The sequence below is a fragment of the Pelophylax lessonae genome (assembly GCF_965119305.1).
Source record: "Pelophylax lessonae genome assembly, chromosome: 2".
In the NCBI taxonomy this organism is placed as follows: domain Eukaryota; kingdom Metazoa; phylum Chordata; class Amphibia; order Anura; family Ranidae; genus Pelophylax; species Pelophylax lessonae.
In genome coordinates, this window is record NC_138769.1 from 668,201,313 (window position 1) to 668,228,559 (window position 27,247).

The window sequence follows — 27,247 nt, forward strand, 5'->3', positions numbered from 1 at the left end:
CAACTTCCTACTCTGAGTGTGTGTTCCCATATGTAAGTAGGTTTCTGATAAAAGCTACAAGCAGAGGAGGCATAAAACACTGTATGCAAGCATAAAAAAATGGAGCCCACAACTCCTTAGTGTGAGTGAAGTAACCCAGGTGGCATCCAGCTTTTATTCCTCATGGCCCACTGTGCTGCCTGTACCCACAGCAGTTCCAGCAGAGTTTATGTGTTATAATGTCATTAACAGCATGGCAAATCCATTTACACTTCTGAACAGCCAACGAATCTGGATTAAATAGTGCATGTCTGGCATGTCTGCCTTCAAGGTGAACTTCCCCCTGACTTAGATTCAGCGTTCTTGTCTTTAAACGTCTTTCTGTTCTGTAGGCTCAGCTCTTTGAAGTCTGCTAATGATCAGCTAAAAAATCTAAAGGATCATTATGTTCTATAACTGTGCTCTAGATATATTGGTGTAATGAATTGATAGATTTATAAGCAACAGTCACCTAAAACATGTCATCTCTCTGCCAAAAAAGATATATTAGTAGATGATCATTTTAACTGTAGAATGAAAAGTGCTCACAGTTTACTAGATACTTTGTCCCTAACCACCTCAATATCGGGCCAGTTCTGACCAGTGGCGGCTGGTGCATTGGGAGTGCAGGGGTGCCGCTCCCCCTATCCATGCGTCCGGCCCCCTAATCTACATGCAGGGCACAGGACGCATGGATTCCAATGGGTTTTTTTCTTTTGAAGCAGGTGATTAGAACCAGAGGCTCTAATAGGCTTCAAAAAAGGGTAGGCTTAGGGCGCAGAGCACTGCACCCTGAGCCCACCCAGTTGTGTGACATGAATATTCGCTATTGCCACACTGATTCTCCTCCTGGCCAATCAGGAAGTGGGTCCTGAGACCCGTTTCCCGATTGGCTGAAAGGAAAAGCCATGGGAGCAGAGGAGGAGGAGGGAGGAGACTGAGGGGGAAGCCACCAGCGTCGCTGCCTGCCCAGGGTGAGTGAGCTGGCGACCAGGGGGGGACGACAGTGCGGGCTGGAGCTGGTGGGGGACCGGGGACAATGACAGTGCGGGCTGGAGCTGGTGTGGTTGGGGGGGGGGTATGGTGTGGTCTGTCTTCTGCCCCCCCTGGCCCATGGAGCACCAGCCGCCACTGGTTTTGACACTTCTCACATACATGTAAAAATCTACTTTTTTTTGCTAGAAAATTACTTAGAACCCCCAGACATTATATATATATATATATATTTTTTATTCAAAAGCCCTAGAGAATAAAATGGTGGGTGTTGCAATTTTTTTATGTCACACAGTATTCGCGGAGCAGTTTTTCAAACACATTTTTTTGGGAAAATAAACACAATGAATCTTAGTGAACACAAACACAATATAATACCACTTTTTTTGGTAAAATATAAAAGATAATGTTACACCAAGTAAATAGATACTAAACATGTCACGCTCAAGGAAAAGCGACAAACTACGGTACATTAATTTAACCAAAGGTGACAATTTAAAAGCCTTTGCAGATTACCAGTTCAGATTTACACAGGAGGTCTGGTGCTAGAATTATTGCTCCCACTTTTGGTGGATCACTGTTTACATATGCTTGTGGGACCGATGTGTGAGTTCGCCACTGCGTGTGAGTACGGGGTGATGGGGGGCTTTAAAAAGAAATGTTAACATCCAATAACAAGTACTCTTTATGGAGAGATGGGGGTTCTATTAGACCCCCAATCTCTCCTTCGGGCTCCAATGCAGCATGCCCTCCCGCCACCTGTAAAATTACCCAGCTGCTCAGAGTACTTTTACATTAAAGAGAATTTCCAGCCCTAAAAAATTACACCGGGATCATGGTTCTAGCCTCAACCATGATCCCAGTACACCTGCTTCCCTACCTGCAATGTATTTATACTGTGGCCAATAGGGAAGCAGTAAAGATATATTAGTAGATGATTGACTTAAAGCGGAGTTCCACCCTGGATTTTTTATTTTTTTTAAAAATACCCCCTGGACAGTCAGGGCTAGTGCATTCCACAATGGCTAGCCTCTGATCTGTCCCGGGTTGCACTTACCTGTTAGGACAAATACTTACCTTGAAAACGTCTTGTCCAGCGCTGCCATCTCAGATGTGGGCAGCTTGAAGCCAGCGAGATCCTCTTCGGCGTCCTCTTCCGCCTTCTTCGGTCCCTCGATGCCCTGCGCCGGCCCCGCCATCACTTCCGGGCACGCGCGTCATCCCTCCACAGCTTCTGGGCATGCCCAGAAGCTGTTTAGAAGGGGATGACGCGCGCGCCCTGGAACTGACGTCGGGCCGGTGCAGGCGCAATGATTCCCGGGAGCTATGACGTTCAGCTCCCAGGAATCATTGCAGAGCCAGGAAGTGACGATGGGCCGCGGCCGAGGAAGGAGGAAGAAGGAAGTAAGGTAAGTATATTTTCTTCGCTACAAGGTAAGTAAAAAAAAAAAAAAAATGCGATTATCCATTTCTTTTTCAGGTGACCCGGAGCGAGAAGATGGAGGTAAGTATAAAATTAGGGTGGAACTCCACTTTAACTGTAGAAGAAAAAGTGCTCACTGTTTACTGGATACTTTGTCCCTATACATATTTTTGCAAAATACAAAGGGGTTGATTTACCAAAGGCAAATAGAATGTGCAAAATGCAGTTGCACTCTGCAAGTGCAGTTGCTCCCGAGCTTTGTAAATGAGCAGAAGCTCTGCTGACTTCCATCATCCAATCATGTGCAAGCAAAAATACTGTTTTTTTTATTTTTTATTTTCCTTGCTTGTGATTGGGTATTCTTTGCAAAGTGAAGCTTTACCTCATTTACTAAGCTCTGGCGCAACTGCCAAAGAGAAAAAGTGACCGCACACAGAGGTGAATGAACTTGAAGTGTTTATTCCCATTCATAAAAGACAACGGTGCATCGAACAGACATGGACACGGTTGACGCGTTTCACGACTCTGTAGGTCGCTTACTTTGAGTTATGGGTAGTTGGGTTATGAGTAAGCGACCTACAGAGTAGTGAAACGCGTCAACCGTGTCCATGTCTGTTCGATGCGCCGTTGTCTTTTATGAATGGGAATAAACACTTCAAGTTCATTCACCTCTGAGTGCGGTCACTTTTTCTCTTTGGAAGCTTGATTACTGGATGACCAGCACCTGGGCATTTGTGCCTCACCTGAGTGGCTTTTCCTGTGCTGTTTGAATGATCTCTCTGGAGCAACTGCACTTGCAGAATGCAACTGCCCTTTGTAAAGTTTACAGTCGATTTGCCTTTAGTAAATTAACCCCAAAGAGTCAATAAGGCATAGTACACACGAGCCACAGTTACTCTTTCAAAAAATGCTATTTCGGATAAGATCAATTTAAAAAGTTTCTAAAATTATTTTACTGTAAGATTTTATCCTTCCCACCTTTTATCAATGCTGCTACCTATCTAGAAATTTTGAAATTTGGTTGTTAAAGACCTGGTCTTCTTAAAAGAGATATGTATAAGCTAATTTACTAAAGGAGTTGATAATTTTTGCAAAAAACCCACAATTTTAGCTGTATTCATGTGCAGACGAAATAAATGGGAATTAGTTTTTTTCATGATTGGATAATTGAATTTAAAATTACTCTGGTTCAAAATTGAAATTATTTCAGGGTGTTAAAATGTAAGTAATCTGCTTTACTTACAAAAGAAGCATCCATTAACTGTTCAGAATTCTCCATTCTCGTTATCTACTTGGTCTGTGGGGCGAGTATGCATCTACATATAATTACCTTCTGCACGTAGATGGTGGTAGTCTTATAATAGGAAATGTAACAATGACCTTTTCTGATATTGTCTCTGGTAACAAACCTTCTTCCTTCACCAGCCTTTGGGATAAACTTAACTTACTCCATCACAGGTATTCATGCACCTACACATTTCTAGTGATATATAGAGGTGTACCGAACTGTTCGCTGGCGGACAGTTCCCGGCGAACTTAGCATGTTCGCGTTCGCCGCTGCGGGCGAACATATGCGATGTTCGGTCCGCCCCCTATAATACATCATTGAGGCAAACTTTGACCCTGAACTTCACAGTCAGCAGGCACATTTCCAGCCAATCAGCATACCTCCCTCCCACGCCCTCCCACCTCCTATAAATAAGCAAGGGCAGCATCCATCTTAGATCATTCTGAAGCAGTGTGTTAGTGAGAGCAGGGAGAGCTGCTGCTGCTGCTGCTGGTAATAGCTAGGGACAGTTGTTAGTCAGTGTTCCTGGTCTTGCTAGTCAGTGTTCTTGGTCCACTACTGCTGTAAGGACAGCATCCTGACAGCATCCTGACAGCACCCCAAAAAAGCCCTTCTAAGGGCTGGTATTTGTGTAATTTTTATATATATATATATATATATATATATATATACATATATATATATATATATATATCTAGTGTCCCCACTAGATATATGGTAATTGAGTTTTTTTAATGTAGTGGTAATTGAGTTTTTTCTTTATATATATATATATATATATATATATATATATATATATATATATATCTATCTAATGTCCCCAAAAGCCCTTTTTAGGGCTGGTAATTGAGTATTTTTTATATATATATATATATATATATATATATATATATATATATATATATATATATATATATATATAGTGTCCCCAAAAGCCCTTTTTAGGGCTGGTAATTGAGTATTTTTTATATATATATATATATATATATATATATATATATATATATATATATATATATATATATATATTGTACACTGCAGTTGCCTGCCCGCTGTGTGTGAGAGGCCACAGACCCACCACAGACTGTACTGTGTGCACACCACACTCATTTCGGGTGGCACAGGCACAGTACCTTGCATTTTAAAAAATATTTTTTTTTTCCTCTGTCATAATTGCAGTGAGTGCTGTGTCAGGTCCACAGAGTGCACTGTACCCACTGCAGTGCACTGCCCACCACTGATATATATACGGTGGCACAGCATCTTGTTGCAAATTGAAAAAAATATATATTTTTTATTATTGCAGTTGCCTGGGCTGCCAGTGACTGTCAGGTCCACAGAGTGTACTGTACCCTCTGTAGTGCCACTGCGTGCCCACCCACCCCTGATATATATACGGTGGCACAGCAGCTTGCAAAGTAAAAATATATATATTTTTTTATAATTGCAGTTGCCTGGGTGCCAGTGACTGTCAGGTCCACAGAGTGTACTGTGCCCACTGCAGTGCCACTGCCCACCCACCACTGATATATACGGTAGCAGGCATGACTTTTTTTGGATTAGTGTCTGGGGGGGTCTAAAAAGCTTACCTGTGAAGTTTCAGCTCTGTAGCATGTCCAGAACCAGAAAAAAAAGATCATATAGGTGTAAAAGGGGTTCCCACCATTCCTGCTCTACTGAAAAATGATCTTTTTTTCTGGTTCTGGACATGCTACAGAGCTGAAACTTCGCAGGTACACTTTTTAGACCCCCTAGACACTAAATCACACAAAAAAAGTTCTTAAAAATTGTCATTTTTGATAGAGAGCCAATTATTGGAAAACTTAAAAAAAAAAAAAACTTAAAGAAAAAAAAATTTCTTTGGATTTATTGTCTGGGGGGTCTAAAAAGTGTACCTGTGAAGAAATTTTTTATTTTTATTTTTTTTTTAATTTCTATCAAAAAGGCCAATTTTTAATAACTTTTTTTGTGTGATTTAGTGTCCGGGGGGGGGGGTCTAAAAAGTGTACCTGTGAAGTTTCAGCTCTGTAGCATGTCCAGTACCAGAAAAAAAATAGAATTAGGGTTAGGGCTAGGGTTAGGGTTAGGGCTAGGGTTAGGGTCAGGGCTAAGGTTAGGGTTATTTTTAGTGCTTAGGGTTAGAGGGTTAGAGTTAGAGGGGTAGGGCTACTAACTCTAACCCTAAGTATCTCACCTTAACCCTAACCCTAGCCCCTAACACTAAACCTAACCCTAACCCTCTAACCATAACCCTAACCCTCTAACCTTAACCCTAACCCTCTAAGCCTAGCCATAAAAATAACCCTAGCCCTAACCCTAGCCCTAAGCCTAACCCTAGCCCTAACCCTAATTCGTATTTTTTTCTTGTTCTGGACATGCTACAGAGCTGAAACTTCACAGGTACACTTTTTAGACCCCCCAGATGCTAAATCCAAATAATTTTTTTTTTTTTTTTAATTTTTCCAATAATTGGCTCTCTAACAAAAAAGTACAATTTTTAAGAACTTTTTTTGTGTGATTCAGTGTCTGGGGGTCTAAAAAGTGTACCTGTGAAGTTTCAGCTCTGTAGCATGTCCAAAACCAGAAAAAAAAATAGAATTAGGGTTAGGGCTAGGGTTAGGGCTAGGGTTAGGGTTATTTTTAGTGCTTAGGGTTAGACGGTTAGGGTTAGAGGCGTAGGGGTAGGGTTACTAACTCTAACCCTAAGTATCTCGCCGTAACCCTAACCCTAGCCCCTAACACTAAACCTAACCCTAACCCTTAAAGCCCAGTTCCTGTCCCATTTTGGTCGGTTCTGGTCTGTTTGCGGTTGTTCGCGGTGCGTTAAACGGGGAGTTTGGTCTGTTACTGTGAAGTGGGCGTAACCCTTACACTACCTGATCGATACAACATCATACCTGATCGTATACACACACTGGATGTTTTAAAGCACGTTATTCCAAACAATTTAGGAATGTTAGGTGATTTATGCCCTTTATGGAATAAAACCCGACTCTGCGTCAACTACGTAATTTTCCATGGGAGTTTTGCCATGGATCCCCCTCCGGCATGCCACAGTCCAGGTGTTTGTCCCCTTGAAACAACTTTTCCATTACTATTGTGGCCAGAAAGAGTCCCTGTGGGTTTTAAAATTCGCCTGCCTATTAAAGTCTATGGCGGTTCGCAATGTTCGCCGGTTCGCGAACATTCGCCGATGTTCGCGTTCGCGAACGGCGAATTTTATGTTCGCGACATCACTAGTGATATACAGGTACTGCTTAAACATAACCTGACATCCAACTTTTTAAGATTGATTTAGGAAAGACTCTGCCTCTGAATGGTCAATAGCACTTACATTTTCACTTCTCCAAGACCAAAGAAGACTTATTTTTTCACATGGCTTCCATGGATTTGGGAAGGCCGGTCTCATCTGGTCTGGTAACATGGCCAGTCTGGGGATATGGTAAAAAGCATCTAAAAGCCCCTGAGTAATATATTAGGAAACTGATTATTAAATGATATACAGTATATAATGGTTTTACATATATAATGGTTATACAATTCCAGCCATATATATGTGTAAAAAGGGTGCTCCCACTATGAAAACCTAATATGTGTAAACAGTAGCATAAACATATATACACACAATATCAAAGCTCAAAAATCAATAGAAGTCAAAATCAATAAAAGTCTATCATATAGGTGAGAATTATTGCAGTTCCTTTATGTTTGAAGTGCTAAGGTGCCTAAAGTTGTAAACAAAATTGGTGCTCCCCTCCTGTGTGCCCACACACTCACCAGCTGCCATAGACTCCCATAACAGAAGTCATGTGCGCTTTGCAAAACATCTCAGATGCTGTGGTTAGTAGTTCTCCAATGGAGCTCCTTCTTTGTGGGTGCGGATTCCCTTCATGTATAGTATAATGCCAGAAGAGAGGAGGAATATATAGCGTAATTCCGTTTATTAAAATAATACTAAAAACACAATATTGCACTCACTTTTTTACAAGGTAAAACAAGCATAAAACCGGGAACTGGAAGTACGCCGCCACTTGCGTGTCACCAACCGGTACTGACATCACCACCCACTGTCAACTGACGTGTTTCATCCCTCCCACAGGACGTTATCAAAGGCTTTGATGATAGCCTTTATCCTTTGATGATAGCCTTTGATAATGTCCTGTGGGAGGGATGAAATGTGTGTACAAAAGTGAGTGCAATATTTTTGTATTATTTTAACCACTTTAATACAGGGCACTTCCCTCCCTTCCTGCCCAGGCCAATTTTCCCCTTTTAGCGCTGTTGCATTTTGAATGACAATTGCGCGGTCATGCAACACTGTACCTACACCAAATTTATGTCATTTTCCCCCCACAAATAGAGCTTTCTTTTGGTGGTATTTGATCACCTGTGGGTTTTTTCCTTTTTGCTAAACAAATAAAAAAAGACAGAAAAGTTTGAAAAAAAAAAAAGTTTTTTGTTTATGTTATACAATTTTGTAAATAATTAAGTTTTTTCCTGCACTGATGAGCACTGACTAGACTGCACTGACAGGCACTGATGAGGAGGCACTGATGGGGTGGCACTGATAGACGGCACTGATATGTGGCACTGATAGGCGGCACTGATAGACGGCACTGATATGTGGCACTGATAGGTAGCACAGATATGCAGCATTGGTGGGCACTGATAGGCGGCACTGCTGGGCACTGATAGGCGGCATTGATGGACACTGATAGGTGGCACTGATGGGCACTGATAGGTGGCAATGATGGGCACTAATGGGCACTGATAGGCGGCACTGGTGGGCACTGATGGGCACTGATGGAGCGGCACTGATAGGCACTGACGGGCGGCACTGATGGGCACTGATAGGCGGCATTGGTGGGCAATAATGGGCACTGGGGGGCGACACTAAAGGATGGCAATGATGGGCACTTGTGGGCAGCACTGATAGGGAGGACACTGGTGGGCAGCACTGATGGGGAGGGCAATGGGGGGCTCCCTGAGCCCTGATTGCCATCCCTGGTGGCCGTAGTGGGCATCCCTGGGGTCATGGTGGGCATCCCTGGGGTCATAGTGGGCATCCCTGGTGGATCTAGTGGCATCCCCCCCCCAAGGGTCTGCACTGGTAATCAATGATCTGATTACCAGTGCCGACCCCCCCCTGTCAGGGGAGCCACCGATCGGCGCTCCTTTACTCGTGCCTGTTAGGCACGAACTAAGGAAAGCCGATCAACGGCTGTTCCTGTTTTACTATGTGACCAGCCGTGATTGGACACGGCTGATCACATGGTAAAGAGCCTCCGTCAGAGGCTCTTTACCGAGATCGGAGATGCAGGGTGTCAGACTGACACCTCGCATCACCGATCGCTGCTCTGCGCGCCCCCGGGGGCGCCCAGAGCTGTGTTATCCTGCCGCCGTCATATGACGTCCGGTCAGGATAACACATCCACATTCCCGCCATCATTTTGTAATTGGGCGGGCGGGAAGTGGTTAATAAGCGGAATTACGCTATATATTCCTCCTCCCTTCTGGCATTATACTATACATGAAGGGAATCCACAATCACAAAGAAGGAGCTGCATTGGAGGACAACTAATCCCAGAATCTGAGATGTTTTGCAAAGCGCACATGACTTCTGTTATGGGAGTCTATGGCAGCTGGTGAGAAAGTGGGAACACAGGAGGGGAGCACGGACTGCACCAATTTTGTTTACAGCATTTTGCACCTCAGCACTTTAAATATGATGGAACTGCAATAATTCTCACCTATTTGATGGACTTTTATTGATTTTGACTTCTACTGATTTTTGAACTTTGATATTGTGTGTAAATGTATATGAGTTTATGCTACCGTTTACACATATTGGGTTTTCATAGTGGGAGCGCCCTTTTTACACATATACAGTCAGGTCCAAAAAATATTGGTCTTATCTGTCCAGAGGATGTTGTTCCAGAACTGTGAAGGCTTTTTTAGATGTTTTTTGGCAAACTCTAATTTGGCCTTCCTGTTTTTGAGGCTCACCAATGGTTTACAATGGGCGGCACAGTGGTGTAGTGGTTAGCACTTTCACCTAGCAGCAAGAGGGTCGCTGGTTTGAATCCCTACCACGACACTACTTGCCTGGAGTTTGCATGTTCTCCTTGTGCCTGCGTGGGTTTCCTCCGGGTACTTCGGTTTCCTCCCACACTCCAAAGACATGCTGGTAGGTTAATTGGATCCTGTATAAAAAAAATAAATACATTTGCCCTACTGTGTATGTATGTGAGTTAGGGACCTTAGATTTTAAGCTCCTTGAGGGCAGGAACTGATGTGAATGTACAATGTATATGTAAAGCGCTGCGTAAATTGACAGCGCTATATAAGTACCTGAAATAAATAAAAGTAAATAAAATAAATCTTGTGGTGAACCCTCTGTATTCATTCTGGTGAAGTCTTCTCTTGATTGTTGACTTTGACACACATACACCTACCTCCTGGAGAGTGTTCTTGATCTGGCCAACTGTTGTGAAGGGTGTTTTCTTCACCATGGAAAGAATTCTTCTGTCATCCACCACAGTTGTTTTCCGTGGTCTTCCGGGTCTTTTGGTGTTGCTGAGCTCACCAGTGCGTTATTTCTTTTTAAGGATCTCTGATGGGTTTGTTTTGTTTTTTCAGCCTAATGATGGCTTGCTTCACTGATAGTGACAGCTCTTTGGATCTCGTATTGAGAGTTGACAGCAACAGATTCCAAATGCAAATAGCACACTTGAAATGAACTCTGGACCTTTTATCTGCTCCTTGTAAATGGGGTAATGAGGGAATAACACACACCTGGCCATGGAAAAGCTGAGCAGCCAATTGTCCCATTACTTTTGGTCCCTTAAAAAGTGGGAGGCACATATACAAACATTTGTAATTCCTACACCGTTCACCTGATTTGGATGTAAATACCCTCAAATTAAAGCTGAAAGTCTGCAGTTAAAGCACATATTGTTTGCTTCATTTCAAATCCATTGTGGTGGTGTATAGAGCCAAAAAGATAAGAATTGTGTCGATGTGCCAATATTTATGGACTTGACTGTATATGATTTAAGGCACTACACCTTTTAAAGGAGCAGCAACCTCACCTACAACATTTGCTATTTCACGTAGTTTATTTAATATTTCTTACCACATCCATTAGCGTGGGTATATAGACAAGTATATATATTTATTTACACAATTTTATTAAAAAAAGAAAAAACAAAGTTTCCCTCTAAAGTGGGTTGAGGGTAAACTTTTTTCGTTGTTGGTAGGCATGCTAAGCGGCTCTTGAATCTTGGACCATTGTCCTAAATGTACTGAAGAAATTGTTTTGATACCTGTATCCTTATGGATCCCAATGTCTTTTTATTGAGCCTACCCTCTACTTAAATATGGTATAAAATGATCAAGTCATAATTTGGTGGCAGCAATGATTCTGATGGTATCTAAAGGAAAACAGTTACCTTTACCTTATAAACCCATTTTTTTTAAGCTGCATGCTGCAAAGAAGTTAATAAATACTAAAGAATATCCTCTCTGGTGAGTGGTGAGTTCTGTCTTTATCCTCTTGAAGAGCTACAGTGGCCCAAAAATCTTCTGCACCCAACACATTTCTAAATGTGTTGGATGCCTTTTTACTGCTGTGTGTTGTGGTCCCATCCGTTGGCCCCTTCATCACAACAGGACACAGTGGTGCACAGCATAGAACCTCAACTTGCAGGGAACCAAGCATCCAATACCCCAGGATGTGTGTCTTTGCTTACTGTTACCCCTAAAGAGAGCAAAAATAGGACTCAACACCCACTGGAGAGGTAGGTATTCTTTATGTTCCTTTTTAAAGAAATGTTTATTTTCAAAGAATCCTGCACATTTCTGGCGTCCTTATATGATTGGCCATCTATGAATTTATATTCACTTTCTTCTGTTTATTTCTAATGTTTAGCATTTTATATTTTGAAAAACATGACATTGTTCAAGATGGTTTGCACAATAAACTGCAGCTTCAAAAGGAAAATATCATATTCAAATTATCTTTAGCGCAGTTAATAAAATGGAACAGCTATCTGGAATAGTGTTTCCTACAAAGTCAACTGACCCAAGTACACCCGAGAAAACAATTTACTTATCTGTAATCACTATAATGGATGGAGTGTTACTCCGCAGTGCTCGAAGGAGATGTACCTCATCAGTAAAGCGCTCATCCCCCGGAATGCTGGATTCTCTTTTATTTATGTATTGTTAACTGAAGTATTGCCAGTTGTTACACTGATTTCATCTGACTTTAAAACTAGCAGTCCCTGCCATGCAGTTATCTCACACTTCAGCTCAACCAGCTCGTTGCACAGCATTTTTCTATACGGGAGCTATAGGCATAAATCCCGTTTATTAGAAACACATTTTATATAACAGTTTAAAGGGTCAGTCCATCAATTGTACAATGGGTTCTTAAAGGTGAACTCCAAGCATGCTAAAAACTACATTGTAATTCTAAATTCCTTTTTTCTTGATTGAAAATGGTCTCCCTTGGTAATTCCCTTCAATTAAACTGTGACAAGACTGAAGTCATGCTTATTAGTACCCCTATTAGTTACGTAAGGCCAGTCCTAATAGCTTGTCTATAGATGGCACTGTACTTGAGCTTCAGTCTAAATTGAAAAATCTAGGGGGTGATACTTGATGCTAGTTTAACCTTTGATCCACATGTACAAAGTGTTGTTTATTTTTTCCACTTGAGAAACATTGCGACCTATGCTATCATTCACTTTAGCTGAAAAGCTGATCCATACATTTGTGTTCTCCCAACTTGACTACTGCAATGCTCTATTTGCTGGTTTACCTAAATCCACTATTAATAAACTTCAATATGTTCATAATTCTGCAGCCAGAATCCTGACTAGGTCTGGTACAAGTGATCATATTACCCCTTATCCTGGACTCCTTGCACTGGCTACCCATCAGGTTTTGCATAGACTTTAAGATCCTCTTGCCTACCCATAAGGATCTTCGTTTCTTGGCACCCCCCACCCCGTAACCTCCATTCCTCAAATTCTGGTTTGCTGTGTGTCTCCCCTCCTCACTTACACTCAATGGGAGACAGAGCCTTCTCCTGTCTATGCTCCAAAACTCTGGAGTTCACTTCCTAAGAACATCAGAGAGTCATCTTCTCTAAACGCATTCAAATCAAATTTAAAAATGTTTTAAAACAAGCTTTTACTTAGTTGTCCCGTTTTCCCTTTATGTCAATCTGTGTATTTCTTGTGTTTTCCTTGTAAAGCGCTTTGAGAAGCCACCTTTAAAGGCGCTATATAAAATACATTTTTTATTAATATTTTTCTTTGCCATCCACCTTTTAGCCCCGGTTCACATTTGTGCGATTGCAGAGATTGCATGTAATTCGGAGCGCACTGCTCCTAAATTACATGCAATCTCATGTGCGGTGCGAATTTCAGCCATACACTTTGTATGGCTGAATTCGCACCGCATCCGCAGTAAACTCGCACATGAGGCTTTTTTTTATTCGCAGCAGAATCTGAACGCATAGTGGTTCACACTAGTGTGATCCGATTCTGTGCAAACTTGCAGATCACACTGCGATATGCGATCGCAACTGGGGGTGTCGTTAACTTTTAATTGACACCCCCTGCGTATCGCATATGGCAGTGTGAACTGCCAGAGGTGCGGATGCGATGCGGGATCACGCTGCATATTCGCAGCCTTCCCGCATCGCACAAATGTGAACCGACACTTAAGAAATGCCGCTGTAAGGGAGTATAGAAATAACTGTCACAATAATGTAACAAGTGATTTGCAACTTACAACTCTCTCCATTCAAAGCAACAGAACCAAAATCTGGGACATGCAGGGGGTAGTAAATTAAATATAGATTTAAGTAGAGTTCAGGCATACGTACCTAAAACATACGTAGCTAAAGAGCCCATCACTTTGAAAAGTGCTGTAATCAAACTTTGACTGTGTGACTTAGTAAGTATAGAACAAAAATAGAAATTAGGGTACCACACCACTGCAAAGAGGTTCAGATACAACTTCCTTCCAATAAAAGTCAGGGGGACAATCCAAAAAGTATCCAATACATTTCAGGGTTCCAAGAATTTCCCATTAATCAGTGACTGATTACAACAATATGAATATACTAGAAGTGAGCTGGACCTTTAATGTATTTTTTTTCCAGTGTAATTGCAAGCACAGACATTGTTAGCAGTTGGTTTGAGCTCCCCGGAATTGTCCCCCTGACTTTAGAAGTTGTATCTTGACCTCTTAGCAGGTGTGGCACTTCAATTTCCATTTTTGTTACATAACACTAAAAGCCAGGTAGACCAGGGAGATCCTGTTGGGTATAGAAGCTGCCTGCCTTGAAACCAGATCATTTGCATTAACATCAATACTTGGTAACACCAGTGAAATACCCTATGGATCCACTTTTTTCATCTGGGTAGGTATAGAGACATTATATATATATATATATATATATATATATATATATATATATATATATATATATATATATATATATATATATATATATATGAGAAATGCTTAGAATGTTGCAATACCATCATGCAGTTCCAAGCATCAAGAGGGTGCATCAGTTCCTGAACTTAGATGACCAGAGGGCAAGAGAAGTCATTCAGTTAGACCAGCCTAAATCAAACTTTTTACTACAGCATAACCTGCAGTCCTCCACTATTCAATGCTTAAGGAACCCCTAGAAACTTCTGGAGGAACCCTAGGGTCCCACAGAATTCTGGTTGCTTAAGGCTAGGTTAGATTGTATGAAGGAAGGGAACCATTAGTAGGCCAAACTTACGGTGATATCTCTGAAAATGGAAAGCACAAATAAAAGACAGTTCTATCCAATATTGCTAGTGTTGAACCACTGCACCCATTACATTTTTACTGAACCCAGAGTTCAGCTTTAAATCTTTCTGAGATGTTGGATGCCAGATTTTCCAACTTCACTGCAGAATCTTCTGCAGTTTCCATAATGAAAAAAGTAATATAGGTTAAAAAAAGACGTTCCATTGTGCTGCATGCCAACATTTTTCCAGTTCTAGATATTTGAGATGTTGGCAGCATTATTTTCACTCCATTCAGCTCTTGTACTTTTTGAAATTTCTCCAGTTAAAGCGTGAAATGAGAAGTTGCATGGTGCAATGAAAAAAAAAATGTAGAAACGATGAAGAATGAAATGTCACCAAAAAATACATTAAATCTCCAAATTAAAAGATGTGCCTGTAAAGCAAAAAGTACGTACCTCTCCTGCCTCCTGTGTTCTATTAAAGTGGCAACGTTTTAAACAATCCTTACATCTATCCACAGTAACGTAAGCAATTATATAAAAGATATTAAAAGAAAAAAACATTGTCTCTTCAAAGAAACCTAGGTTGCCGTTGTTGATCTATGTTGATCTGTGAAATGTGCTAGTTCCTGGCTGTCAGCATCAGTCTTGCAACGTATGTTTTTTTTTTTTTTTTCTAGAATTTGGATATAATTGTACTAATTTGAATATAGTTGTAGTAAACCTGTCATAAACTGGCCAGCTCAAACTGAGCATGTAATAAAAATATAATATATATATATATATATATATATATATACATATATATATATATATATATACAAAAATATATAAATTATGTAGCGCCAAAAGGCAAATACATTCAGTATACACAAAATGTGTCAATTAACAAAAATATATATGTCTGTGAATGAATAAATACATATAAAAATGTATCACAATCAAAGTGCAAGTGCTCTTAATTAATTAATGTGATAAAAAAAATATTCCAGGTGATAAAAACGATATCAGTGGATAAAACAATGGTTATAATAAATGACTATTGTCACAATGAGTGCTCGTGCAAATAAATAGTCACGCATATGCATCCACTAGTGTGATTTTTATTTGCACAAGCACTGATTGTGACAATAGTCATTTATTATAACCATTGTTTTATCCACTGATATAGTTTTTATCACCTGGAATATTTTATTTATCACATTAATTAAGAGCACTTGCACTTTGATTGTGATACATTTTTATATGTATTTATTCATTCACAGACATATATATTTTTGTTAATTGACACATTTTGTGTATATGGAATGTATTTATCCTTTGGCGCTACATAATTTATATATTTTTGGATCGTTTCTGGTGTTAGGTGAATGCACTTTTATGTTGGCAGCCATTGGTCCCCTTATCTGGCTATTTAGCTATTAATTGGGGTACTAGTTTTTATCGTTGGTTAGCGCTGATTAATCACTTTTTATCAAATATAGATATATAAATATATACAATAAAGTTCATGTTCGTGTAAAGGCAGACGTCCCAATACTTTTGGTAATATAGTGTATTTTTTATTGGGAGGCGCTATTTCTACCTAAAGGCAAACTCAGGTAGCTCTGAGAATTAGTTATTTTACATTAAAACTGGAGTCACATTTTTGTGATCCTTTCAATATGAACAGGATGCCAACACTCTGCAACAGACAAAAAGACCAACCTACCCCTTTTTTATAAACATCAATCCACAATTGATAGCATATGCAGTATGGCTTGGCATCTGCTGTACAGTGCTTTGTAGGTGGCATTCAAAATTAGTGGCACCACGACACAGCAAAGTTGGCAAGCTCAGTTGACATGCTAAAATATGCATTTTTTAACGTGTGCTGCTGCAAGTTTGAATGATTTTTAATAAATGCATAATTGTATTAATTATTTCTTAATATTTCCTTTGGGTTTAGCTTAAAAGCAGCTGAAAAGCAATTCTTTGAAGCTGAAATATTTTGGTGCTTGATGTCCACCAGTGATGATGATGTTATGCAATTTTAGCTAAAAGCCTGAAACCCCTTTTAAAAGCCTTGCAGTATTTCACACAATGTTAATCTTTTAAATGACTGTAATTTATTTTATCTGTTCTAACAGAGAGTAACCTACTTACAAGACTCTACCGGAAAGAAGAAACCATTAAAGTGGTGGGAAATGGTTGCGTAAGCAGTCCCCGCTTCCCTAACAGTTACCCAAGAAACTTGCTCCTGACATGGATTCTGGACTCTGCAGAAAACACGAGGATACAGCTCACATTTGATAGCCATTTTGGGCTAGAAGAACAAGAAAATGATGTTTGCAGGTGAGTGAAAATCCGAACTGGAAGCCTGGTATACCCACAGTTGACATTTCCGTTTTGCATTCTTCCTAGCTAGCTGAAATCACACCTTGGCCTCATGGCACCCAGATAAAACTCAGAGAGCACATACAAACTAGATATCACTGGTTAGAATTGAACCCAGTATCTGTAGTTTTCCATCAGTGCAATGTTCGCCAGTCTGCAGCAATCAAATGTTCATCGCAGTTGAATTGCACTGACAGGCCAACCAATTAGTTTATGAGCTGGTAAAAGGATCCTTAGGGGGAGAAAGAGAACAGCGCTTCTAAGTGCAGTAAGTAAAATAACACATTACTTGTAAAAGTCAGCAACTCACAATTGAACATATGAACATCGCTTTGTGACACATGAGAGACTCTCTCTGTAAATCCTGGGTGAAGTCCCACAATGCCTGCGTCTCTGTGTTCAAGCTGGCAGTTCATGCGGATGGATTCCAGCACTGATAGTTTAGTCCGGATAGCTGAGAACACGAGGGCTGAGGGATGACGACACTTCCAGTTCAGGAGCTGATGATCCTTTGGGCCACCTATTAACCATTCCGGCTTTCGAAGGTTTTATCCCCTTTATGACCAAGCCATTTTTGCTATTTAGCACTGCTTTTCAGGGGGAAAAAAAAAACAGCCACATTGCTGCTCTCCGTAGAGACCCCTGTGTTGTTTACCAACACAGGGCACTTTTCTGTTATTTGCTCACCCGTGAACAGGTCTTGGCTATAAATCATTGGCCTGGACCCGCTGATCAGCTTGTGCTATAGCGAATGATAGCACAGCCGGGATGGCAAATGCATATATATATATATATATATATATATATATATATATATATATATATAAAATTCCATCCTGCTCCTTTGACTCCAATAAAAAATTAGAAAATCAAAAGAACGTTCTTAAAATTTCATTTTTATTATGAAATTCTGCTAGTGCATGGCCAGCTTTATTAGACACTATTTCCAAGAGCCCCTTGATTATGATATGAGAGCATTGGGTTGATGGCAGCTGTGCTCCCATAGAGACATGGATGCCTGTGGGGCAGGGCCAGTTGATTGGTAACCAAGATAGAATAAAGGTACTCTGAGACCAAAGAAGGTGGCACAATTATTATTTGGATAAGTAGAAGCTACAAATAACACAGCGGCATGGGGCTCACTTCACAGTTCCAGACAATATGGCAACGGAGCCCTAATATCACAGGCAAACCTGGTACAATCCAAACAAAATAAGGTGAAAGAACTACCTTTCTCCTGCGCTCAGAAAACAAGGCTCCCCGGCTGCTCTTCCCACAGGGCGTCTTGGATGGCTATGGTCTTGCTGCCCTGAAGGACTGGGGCAGTCCAACAGTACTGTAAACAAAAAACACAAAAAAAGGGCTCTCCGACCTAGCGCATTATCCTCAATAATGAATTTATTGTTGTAACATAAAAAATGGCTACTCACAAATGCAGATGAAATCAATCATATCAGACTCAGAAAATTGAGTGTCAGAAGTAGTCCATACGAATGTCCATTGTCCTATTAGGATGAGGGCTGACACGTTTCGAGGCATGCACCTCTTCCTCAGAGCCACTGTATCATGTTCTACTCACAGGTTTAAATAACCAGGTTATTTCTCTTTACTTGGGAGGACACTCTGATAGGCTTACATTACTAGAACAGCATCTAAAAAAAAAGAAATGGCTGATAGGCAGAACAACGGTGCAGGCACCTTTATTAAACTGAAAAGAGGGTCCTTGTCCCAACTCTCTAGCGCTCCCTGATAAAGGAGCCAATTGTGGTATCCCTGCATTATCCCTCCTCTACTGGAATCTCTCCCCAGCGCTGGATACACTGTTCCTAGCCAGCAGGGATCCTGTCCCTACATTATTCACTTTGCAAATGCGCAGCAACCGCAGCGGGATAGTTCTACCTATAAGCATTGCCCTCACTAAAGATGGTCACGGAGGTCAGCCAGGGCAGCAGCATCTAATCGGACAGCTGCTCCTCTGATGACACCTATGGAGACTACAGAGGAACAAAGCGCCTCTCAGTCTAAATTCCCTTCTGCAGGTTGGCCAGCTGAACAGAGTCACCTACAGCAGAGAGGACAAACTGCACCTGCCTACAGATGAAAAGCTTTTTTTTTTAAATTTGGATAGATTAAAGAAGGGTTATAATCAAGGTCTGTGTTCTTGTGAGGTAACTTAATCCTCTCTTTCTGTCCTGGTGACCGTTGTCACCAGGGAGGTGAGGGGGAGTCCCCTTTAAAATTGTTACCAGAAGTACACTTAGTTCAGTGACAACCATCTAAATGGGGATTTTCCTCACTTTCTGCAGTATATAAAGGACAGGAAGTGAAAGAAAATCTCCCCAGTTGAACAAAAATGGCGAATAATTGATACGTTTAAAACATTTCAAAATCTATCCAAAATGAAGTTCAGGGAAAAGGTACGAAAAAGGTACAAAAATAAAATACATAGTGCCCACATCTGATAGGCTTTTGGTCAAGGGTTTTTGGCCTGCTGCAGACATTGTTTCATGTGAAAGTTCGCAAGGAGTTGGCTCTCCTACATTGTCCTATACCGGGCCTTTTTGCACCTCAGCAGAAATTGGCTTCCTACCTTTTTACCTCTGCCAACGTACCCTAGCTCAGGCCTGGAAGATGCCTATGGTTGCCCTCCAAGGTGTGAAAACCTGGTTTACCGCTATGATGATCCCATAATGGGTGGAACCATATATTTTTTTGTTTTCAATAAAGCACAACATCCCAATTTATTAGAATAGACAATAAACGGAAAACTGGGGACTTTTAAGTTGCAAGATCCATACCCAAATTTACCACATACATGAACCAGAAAATTGTATGTAATATAAAATATACTAAATTTTATTTCTCACATAAAAGGAGCACTCGATAAAACACATCAAAGTATTAAAAACAGTAAATAACCATGCTTTGATTGACCGATTTCGCCAAAACGCCTTTTTCCGAATAAGCACAGGTAATGCTCTCCAACTAAATGCGATACATGCAGCAGAGGCTCAGAATTCTAGGGAACGCCGGGGCTAGTACCAGATTAGGGAGCAGTCCACCACACCTGATCACCCGCAGGAGGGAGATAGCCACACAATTTGCCTGAGCAGCTGGATATTCAACATATGCTAGACTTCATTAAGCCTCTAGATTGCATCTGTTAAATCTGATTTGGAACAATATCAACTATCCCAACCCGGAATGAAAATCTTCCAGAACTTAAACAGGGGAAGGGTCCCCAGTCAGTTATTTCCTTGTTCCTTATTTCGAACCCTGGCTGCTCTGATGACAGACCCTCATTGATCAGACTGCAGGTTGAAAGCTCCCTTTCAGGCTCTTTGGAACTGCCGAGGTTCGAAAGCAGGAACAAGGAAATAACAGACTGGGGACCCTTCCCCTGTTTAAGTTTTGGAAGATTTTCATTCCGGGTTGGGATAGTTGATATTGTTCCAAGTCAGATTTAACAGATGCAATCTAGAGGCTTAATGAAGTCTAGCATATGTTGAATATCCAGCTGCTCAGGCAAATTGTGTGGCTATCTCCCTCCTGCGGGTGATCAGGTGTGGTGGGCTGCTCCCTAATCTGGCGTAAACCCCGGCGTTCCCCAGAATTCTAAGCCTCTGCTGCATGTATCGCATTTAGTAGAAGAGCATTACCTGTGCTTATTCTGAAGAAGCCATTTTGGCGAAAATGGTTATTTACTGTTTTTAATATTTTGATGTGTTTATCGAGTGTTTCTTTTTTGTGAGAAATAAAATGTTGTATACATTATATTACATACAATTTTCTGGTTCATGTGTGTGGTAAATTTGGGTATATGGATCTTGCACCTTAAAAGTCCCCAGTTTTCCCTCGCTATGATGGTCAATGAACAGATGTCCAGTATTCTTAGGGATCCACACCCAAAGTTTCTCAAAGTCTAGGAACCCTGAATAAGCTACTGCTTCCCATCCTTACCTCGGACCAGTTATGGTCGTTTATAGGTGTTGCCCGTGACGGTCCTGAGTCAGTGATACCTTTTATTCCCCTTGCTCCTCACTCTTTTCTTGCTTTCCTATCTCTTCCTATCTTACTCTTTGTTCTTCTGTTCTTTTACCAGATGAGACTTGTCATTGGGGATTGTTACCCCTTAGAGCAGTGGTCCTCAACTCTGGTCCTCGGGCCCACTAACAGGCCAGATTTTAAGTATTACCTCGGGGAGATGCAGACTAGAATACTGCAATCACTGAGCAGCAAATGAGATCACCTGTGATGTAGTTTAGTTATCTTGCAAACCTGGCCTGTTAGTGGGCCCCGAGGACCAGAGTTGAGGACCACTGCCTTAGAGGACAGCTTGGCATAAAATAGCAGTGTTTGTTCTGACTTTCCTCAGGCTCTCTTTGGTTTTGGCTAGTCCTTTGCTGATTTAATTTTATACATTGCCTATTTGTACTTGTTCTTCAATGTGACTGTTTAGCTCTGCCCCTGTGTGGGCAAATTGTGAGCTAGTTATGTTTATTCTGAAAATTCAATAAATATATTGAAAACAGGAAAACAAAATACATAGGGAGATTTTTTTATCGTTACCTGCCACAGGTATTACATTTACTGTCTATCCAGTTCTGAGATTTACAACACGTTGCCTCACGGCACAGCCAGCCTGGAGATTAAAGAGGAAGTAAACTTCCTCTGTAAACATTTACCTATAGGTAAGCCTATAATAAGGCTTCCCTACAGGTAGTGTAAATATCTCCTAAACATGTTCCATTTAGGAGATATTTACATGACATGCAGCCAGTGACATCACTGGTGCATGCGTTCTGAAGGAACGGCCGCTGGTGCCGTTCCTTCCGAGCCTGGTGCTGTGACATCATTGCAGTTCTGGCCAATTACAGCACCGGACCCCCCGAACCCAGAAGTGACTCCGGGGAAAATGTCAGCGGTGACAGCGATGTGCAAGCGCTACTGTGGGGGCTTCGTTCTACGGTAAGTATTACATAATGAGCTGCATACTAGCTCGTCATGCTTTGGGGTTGTATTGCAGCCAGTGGCACAGGGAACATCTCACGAGTAGAAGGAAAAATGGATTCAATAAAATTTCAGCAAATTTTGGATGGTAACTTGATGCCATCTGTGAAAAAGCTGAAGTTAAAGAGAGGATGGCTTCTACAAATGGATAATGATCCTAAACACACCTCGAAATCCACAGGGGATTACATCAAGAGGCGAAAACTGAAGGTTTTGCCATGGCCTTCACAATCTCCTGACCTCAACATAAATCTATGGATAGACCTTAAAAGAGCAGTGCGTGACAAACAGCTCAGAAATCTCAAAGTAAGTATTACATAATGAGCTGCATACTAGCTCGTTATGCCTTTGTCTTACAGGGTTTTTTTTTTTTTTTTGGGTTTTACAACATCTTTAATTAAGAGTTTTTTTGTCGGTCCTCCAGTCTTTGATTGGATGGTAAGAGGAGAAGCTGCACAGTGATAAGCTCATATTTCCCACCCTGTTCTCTCTGCCTGCTTCTTCCTTTCCCAGTCTGAGCTCTGCTGTACAGGTATTGCAAAAGGCTAATTACCAAATGAAATTCAGGTGTTCACACTGCTTGCATTTTCTATCTTTTTTAATGATGTAGTAAAAAATACAGGGACACAATGATTTGTATCTTTTATATAGTATATGCCTGGATTTCAGTGATTCTGAATGTAAAAAGAAAAAGAAATCACGCCAAAACCAATATTCCCAGCTTTGTTTGAAATTGTATAAAAAGTATTGTGCCCTGTTACAGATAGCTCCTCTGTTTCAAAAAACTATACATCTTTTGAATCTGATCTCCTGAGGATTTCCAAGCCTGAGCGGTTCATGTTCCTGCAACCATCATTAAAAAATAACAAGCTTCTCTTGGGGCCTGTAACATCCTATCCAGTACAGCGAAACATAATTGTTTTTTTATATAGCTGAGGGTGTTTTGAGACCTAGTTTATCCTCACTAAATTGTAGTTACTCTCCATAAAGGCTGGATTAGGACATGCCTACCATATACAGTATGTATAAAATACCCATGTTCGAGCCAGAATCACCAACATTTTTAGAACACTACGAAAAACGTCTTGCTCCTCATTATTTTTTATACAGTGTACAACTTTTTTAAACTGCATGCAGTAATAAATGCTGGAAGTGTGGAAAACTGAATAAACTGCAAAAAGTTTTGTAAAATAATAAATGGTTAAAGAAAAAATTGGAATACAAGTCTTTAATACACTACTAAAGGCTCTTATTAGACATATTTATAAAAAAAAAAGCTGCATGACACTTCATCTAAAATTTTACACAATATCATAGTCATACTCAAAATCATAGTTTATAGGGCAGGAACTTGTCAGAAGAATGCCTATGGGAACACATGCCATTAACCACTTCTGGGCCGGAAGGATTTGCCCCCTTAATGATCAGACCATACAGTGGTGATCGAAAGTTTGGGCACCCCAGGTAAAAATGTGTATTATTGTGCATAAAGAAGTCAAGGAAAGATGGAAAAATCTCCAAAAGGCATCAAATTACAGATTAGACATTCTTATAATATGTCAACAAAAGTTAGATTTTATTTCTATCATTGACACTTTCAAAATTACAGAAAACAAAAAACTGGCGTCTGCAAAAGTTTGGGCACCCTGCAGAATTTATAGCATGCACTGCCCCCTTTGCAAGGCTGAGACCTGCCAGTGTCATGGATTGTTCTCAATCATCGTCTGGGAAGACCAGGTGATGTCAGTCTCAAAGGTTTTAAATGCCCAGACTCATCTGACCTTGCCCCAACAGTTAGCACCATGGGATCTTCTAAGCAGTTGTCTAGAAAACTGAAACTGAAAATAGTTGACGCTCACAAAGCTGGAGAAGGTTATAAGAAGATAGCAAAGCGTTTTCAGATGTCAATATCCTCTGTTCGGAATGTAATTAAGAAATGGTAGTCATCAGGAACAGTGGAAGTTAAAGCAAGATCTGGAAGACCAAGAAAAATATCAGACAGAACAGCTCGCAGGATTGTGAGAAAAACAATTCAAAACCCACGTTTGACTGCACGATCCCTCCAAAAAGATCTGGCAGACACTGGAGTTGTGGTACACTATTCCACTATAAAGAGATACTTGTACGTACAAATATGGTCTTCATGGAAGAGTCATCAGAAGAAAACCTCTTCTACATCCTCACCTCAAAAAATCAGCATTTGAACTTTGCAAATGAACATATAGACAAGCCTGATGCATTTTGGAAACAAGTTCTGTGGACCGTTGAGGTTAAAATTTAACTTTTTGGCCGGAATGAGCAAAGGTACGTTTGGAGAAGAAGGGGCACAGAATTTAATGGGGGTGGATCAATCATGCTTTGGGGTTGTATTGCCGCCAGTGGCACAGGGAACATCTCACGAGTAGAAGGAAAAATGGATTCAATAAAATTTCATCAAATATTTGGATGCCATCTGTGAAGAAGCTGAAGTTAAAGAGAGGATGGCTTCTACAAATGGATAATGATCCTAAACACACCTCAAAATCCACGGGGGATTACATCAAGAGGCGTAAACTGAAGGTTTTGCCATGGCCTTCACAATCTCCTGACTTTAACATAATTCAAAATCTATGGGTAGATTTTAAAAGAGCAGTGCGTGACAGACAGCCCAGAAATCTCAAAGAACTGGAAGACTTTTGTAAGGAAGAATGGACAAAGATACCTCAAACAAGAATTGAAAGACTCTTGGCTGGCTACAAAAAGCGTTTACAAGCTGTAATACTTGCCAAAGGGGCAGTACAAGATATTAACTCTGCAGGGTGCCCAAACTTTTGCAAATGCCATTTTTTTGTTTTCTGTTATTTTGAAAGTGTAAATTATGGAAATAAAATATAACTTTTGTTCACATATTATAAGAATGTCTAATCTGTAATTTGATGCCTTTTGGAGATTTTTCCATCTTTCCTTGGCTTCTTTATGCACATTAACCACTTTACCACTAGAGGATTTTGCTGTCTTACGTCTGGGCCACTTTTTGTGATTCGGCACTGTGCGAATTTAACTGACAATTGCACGGTCGTGCGACGCTGTACCCAAACGAAATTTGCTTCCTTTTTTTCCCACAAACAGAGCTTTCTTTTGGTGATATTTGATCACCTGTGAGATTTTTATTTTTTGCGCTATAAACAAAAAAAGAGCGTAAATTTTGAAAAAATAACAATATTTTTCACATGTTTTTATATGAAATTCCCCCCCAAAAAAATGTAAAAATCAAATTTTTTTTAAATTTTTGGCCAATTTGTTTTCTGCTACCTATGTTTGGTAAAAAAAAATCACAATAAGCGTATTTTGATTGGTTTGCGCAAAAGTTATTGCGTTTACTAACTAAGGGAAAGATTTTTGTCATTTTTGGTGTTTTTTTTTTTTAACGAGTAATGGCGGCGATCTGCGATTTGTTTTGCGGGACTGCGACATTGTGGCGGACAGATCGGACCCTTGACTGACATTTTTGACACTTTTGGGGGTACCAGTGACATATATATGCACTGTTACTGTAAAAATGACACTGGCAGGGAAGGGGTTAATTTTATTGGAGAGGGAGGGGTTAATGTATGCCTGGTGCTAACTAACGTGTGTGGGGGGAGGTGACTGAGTGGCACAAGGACAGATCGCATTTTCAGCTATGCTGAACCCTGCAATCTGACCCTGCCTGTCACTCAGGAGATCCGCCTGCTTGTGTTTACACAAGCAGGCGGACCTCCACACTCGATTCCCCGAAGATCGGGGAAGAGCAGCGGCGATCGCCGCTGCTCCTCCCCTGGCCCGACTCCCGCTGTGACTGAATACAGCGGGAGCGAGCCTCCAGCGGCGCGCGCGCGCCGCAGAGAAAGGGGAGTGTCTGGCGACGTAGGTCTACGTTGCCAGACGACAACAAAACACTTTGCTACAGTAGTGCTCGAGTGAGCAGACGGCAAGTGGTTAATACATATTTTTACCTGGGGTGCCCAAACTTTCGATCACCACTGTATATTTGCGATTTGGCACTGCTTTACTTTAACGGACAATTGCGTGGTCGTGCGACGCTGTACCTAAATAAAATTGATGTCCTTTTTTTCCCCACAAATAGAGCTTTCTTTTGTTGGTATTTGATCACCTGTGTGGTTTTTATTTTTTGCTCTATAAACAAAAAAAGAGTGACAATTTTGAGAAAAAAAAAACAATATTTTTCACATTCTGCTATATCACATTCCCAAAAAAAAAATAAAAATTAAAAATCTAAATTTTTTAACATTTTAGGCCAATTTGTTTTTATAGCATGCACTGCCCCCTTTGCAAGGCTGAGACCTGCCAGTGTCATGGATTGTTCTCAATCATCGTCTGGGAAGACCAGGTGATGTCAGTCTCAAAGGTTTTAAATGCCCAGACTCATCTGACCTTGCCCCAACAGTTAGCACCATGGGATCTTCTAAGCAGTTGTCTAGAAAACTGAAACTGAAAATAGTTGACGCTCACAAAGCTGGAGAAGGTTATAAGAAGATAGCAAAGCGTTTTCAGATGTCAATATCCTCTGTTCGGAATGTAATTAAGAAATGGTAGTCATCAGGAACAGTGGAAGTTAAAGCAAGATCTGGAAGACCAAGAAAAATATCAGACAGAACAGCTCGCAGGATTGTGAGAAAAACAATTCAAAACCCACGTTTGACTGCACGATCCCTCCAAAAAGATCTGGCAGACACTGGAGTTGTGGTACACTATTCCACTATAAAGAGATACTTGTACGTACAAATATGGTCTTCATGGAAGAGTCATCAGAAGAAAACCTCTTCTACATCCTCACCCCAAAAAATCAGCATTTGAACTTTGCAAATGAACATATAGACAAGCCTGATTCATTTTGGAAACAAGTTCTGTGGACCGATGAGGTTAAAATTTAACTTTTTGGCCGGAATGAGCAAAGGTACGTTTGGAGAAGAAGGGGCACAGAATTTAATGGGGGTGGATCAATCATGCTTTGGGGTTGTATTGCCGCCAGTGGCACAGGGAACATCTCACGAGTAGAAGGAAAAATGGATTCAATAAAATTTCAGCAAATTTTGGATGGTAACTTGATGCCATCTGTGAAGAAGCTGAAGTTAAAGAGAGGATGGCTTCTACAAATGGATAATGATCCTAAACACACCTCAAAATCCACGGGAGATTACATCAAGAGGCGTAAACTGAAGGTTTTGCCATGGCCTTCACAATCTCCTGACTTTAACATAATTCAAAATCTATGGGTAGATTTTAAAAGAGCAGTGCGTGACAGACAGCCCAGAAATCTCAAAGAACTGGAAGACTTTTGTAAGGAAGAATGGAC

General features: G+C 40.7%; 1 protein-coding gene across 1 annotated transcript in view; it reads left to right on the forward strand.

The window, feature by feature from the left end:
- The window catches only part of PDGFD (platelet derived growth factor D), a 443,240-nt gene that overhangs the window by 165,775 nt on the left and 250,218 nt on the right, over positions 1-27,247 (forward strand). The window contains exon 2 of the mRNA XM_082244812.1: positions 16,656-16,860. Within this exon, the coding sequence (XP_082100938.1) occupies positions 16,656-16,860 (205 nt within the window). The remainder of the gene's footprint in view (positions 1-16,655; positions 16,861-27,247) is intronic.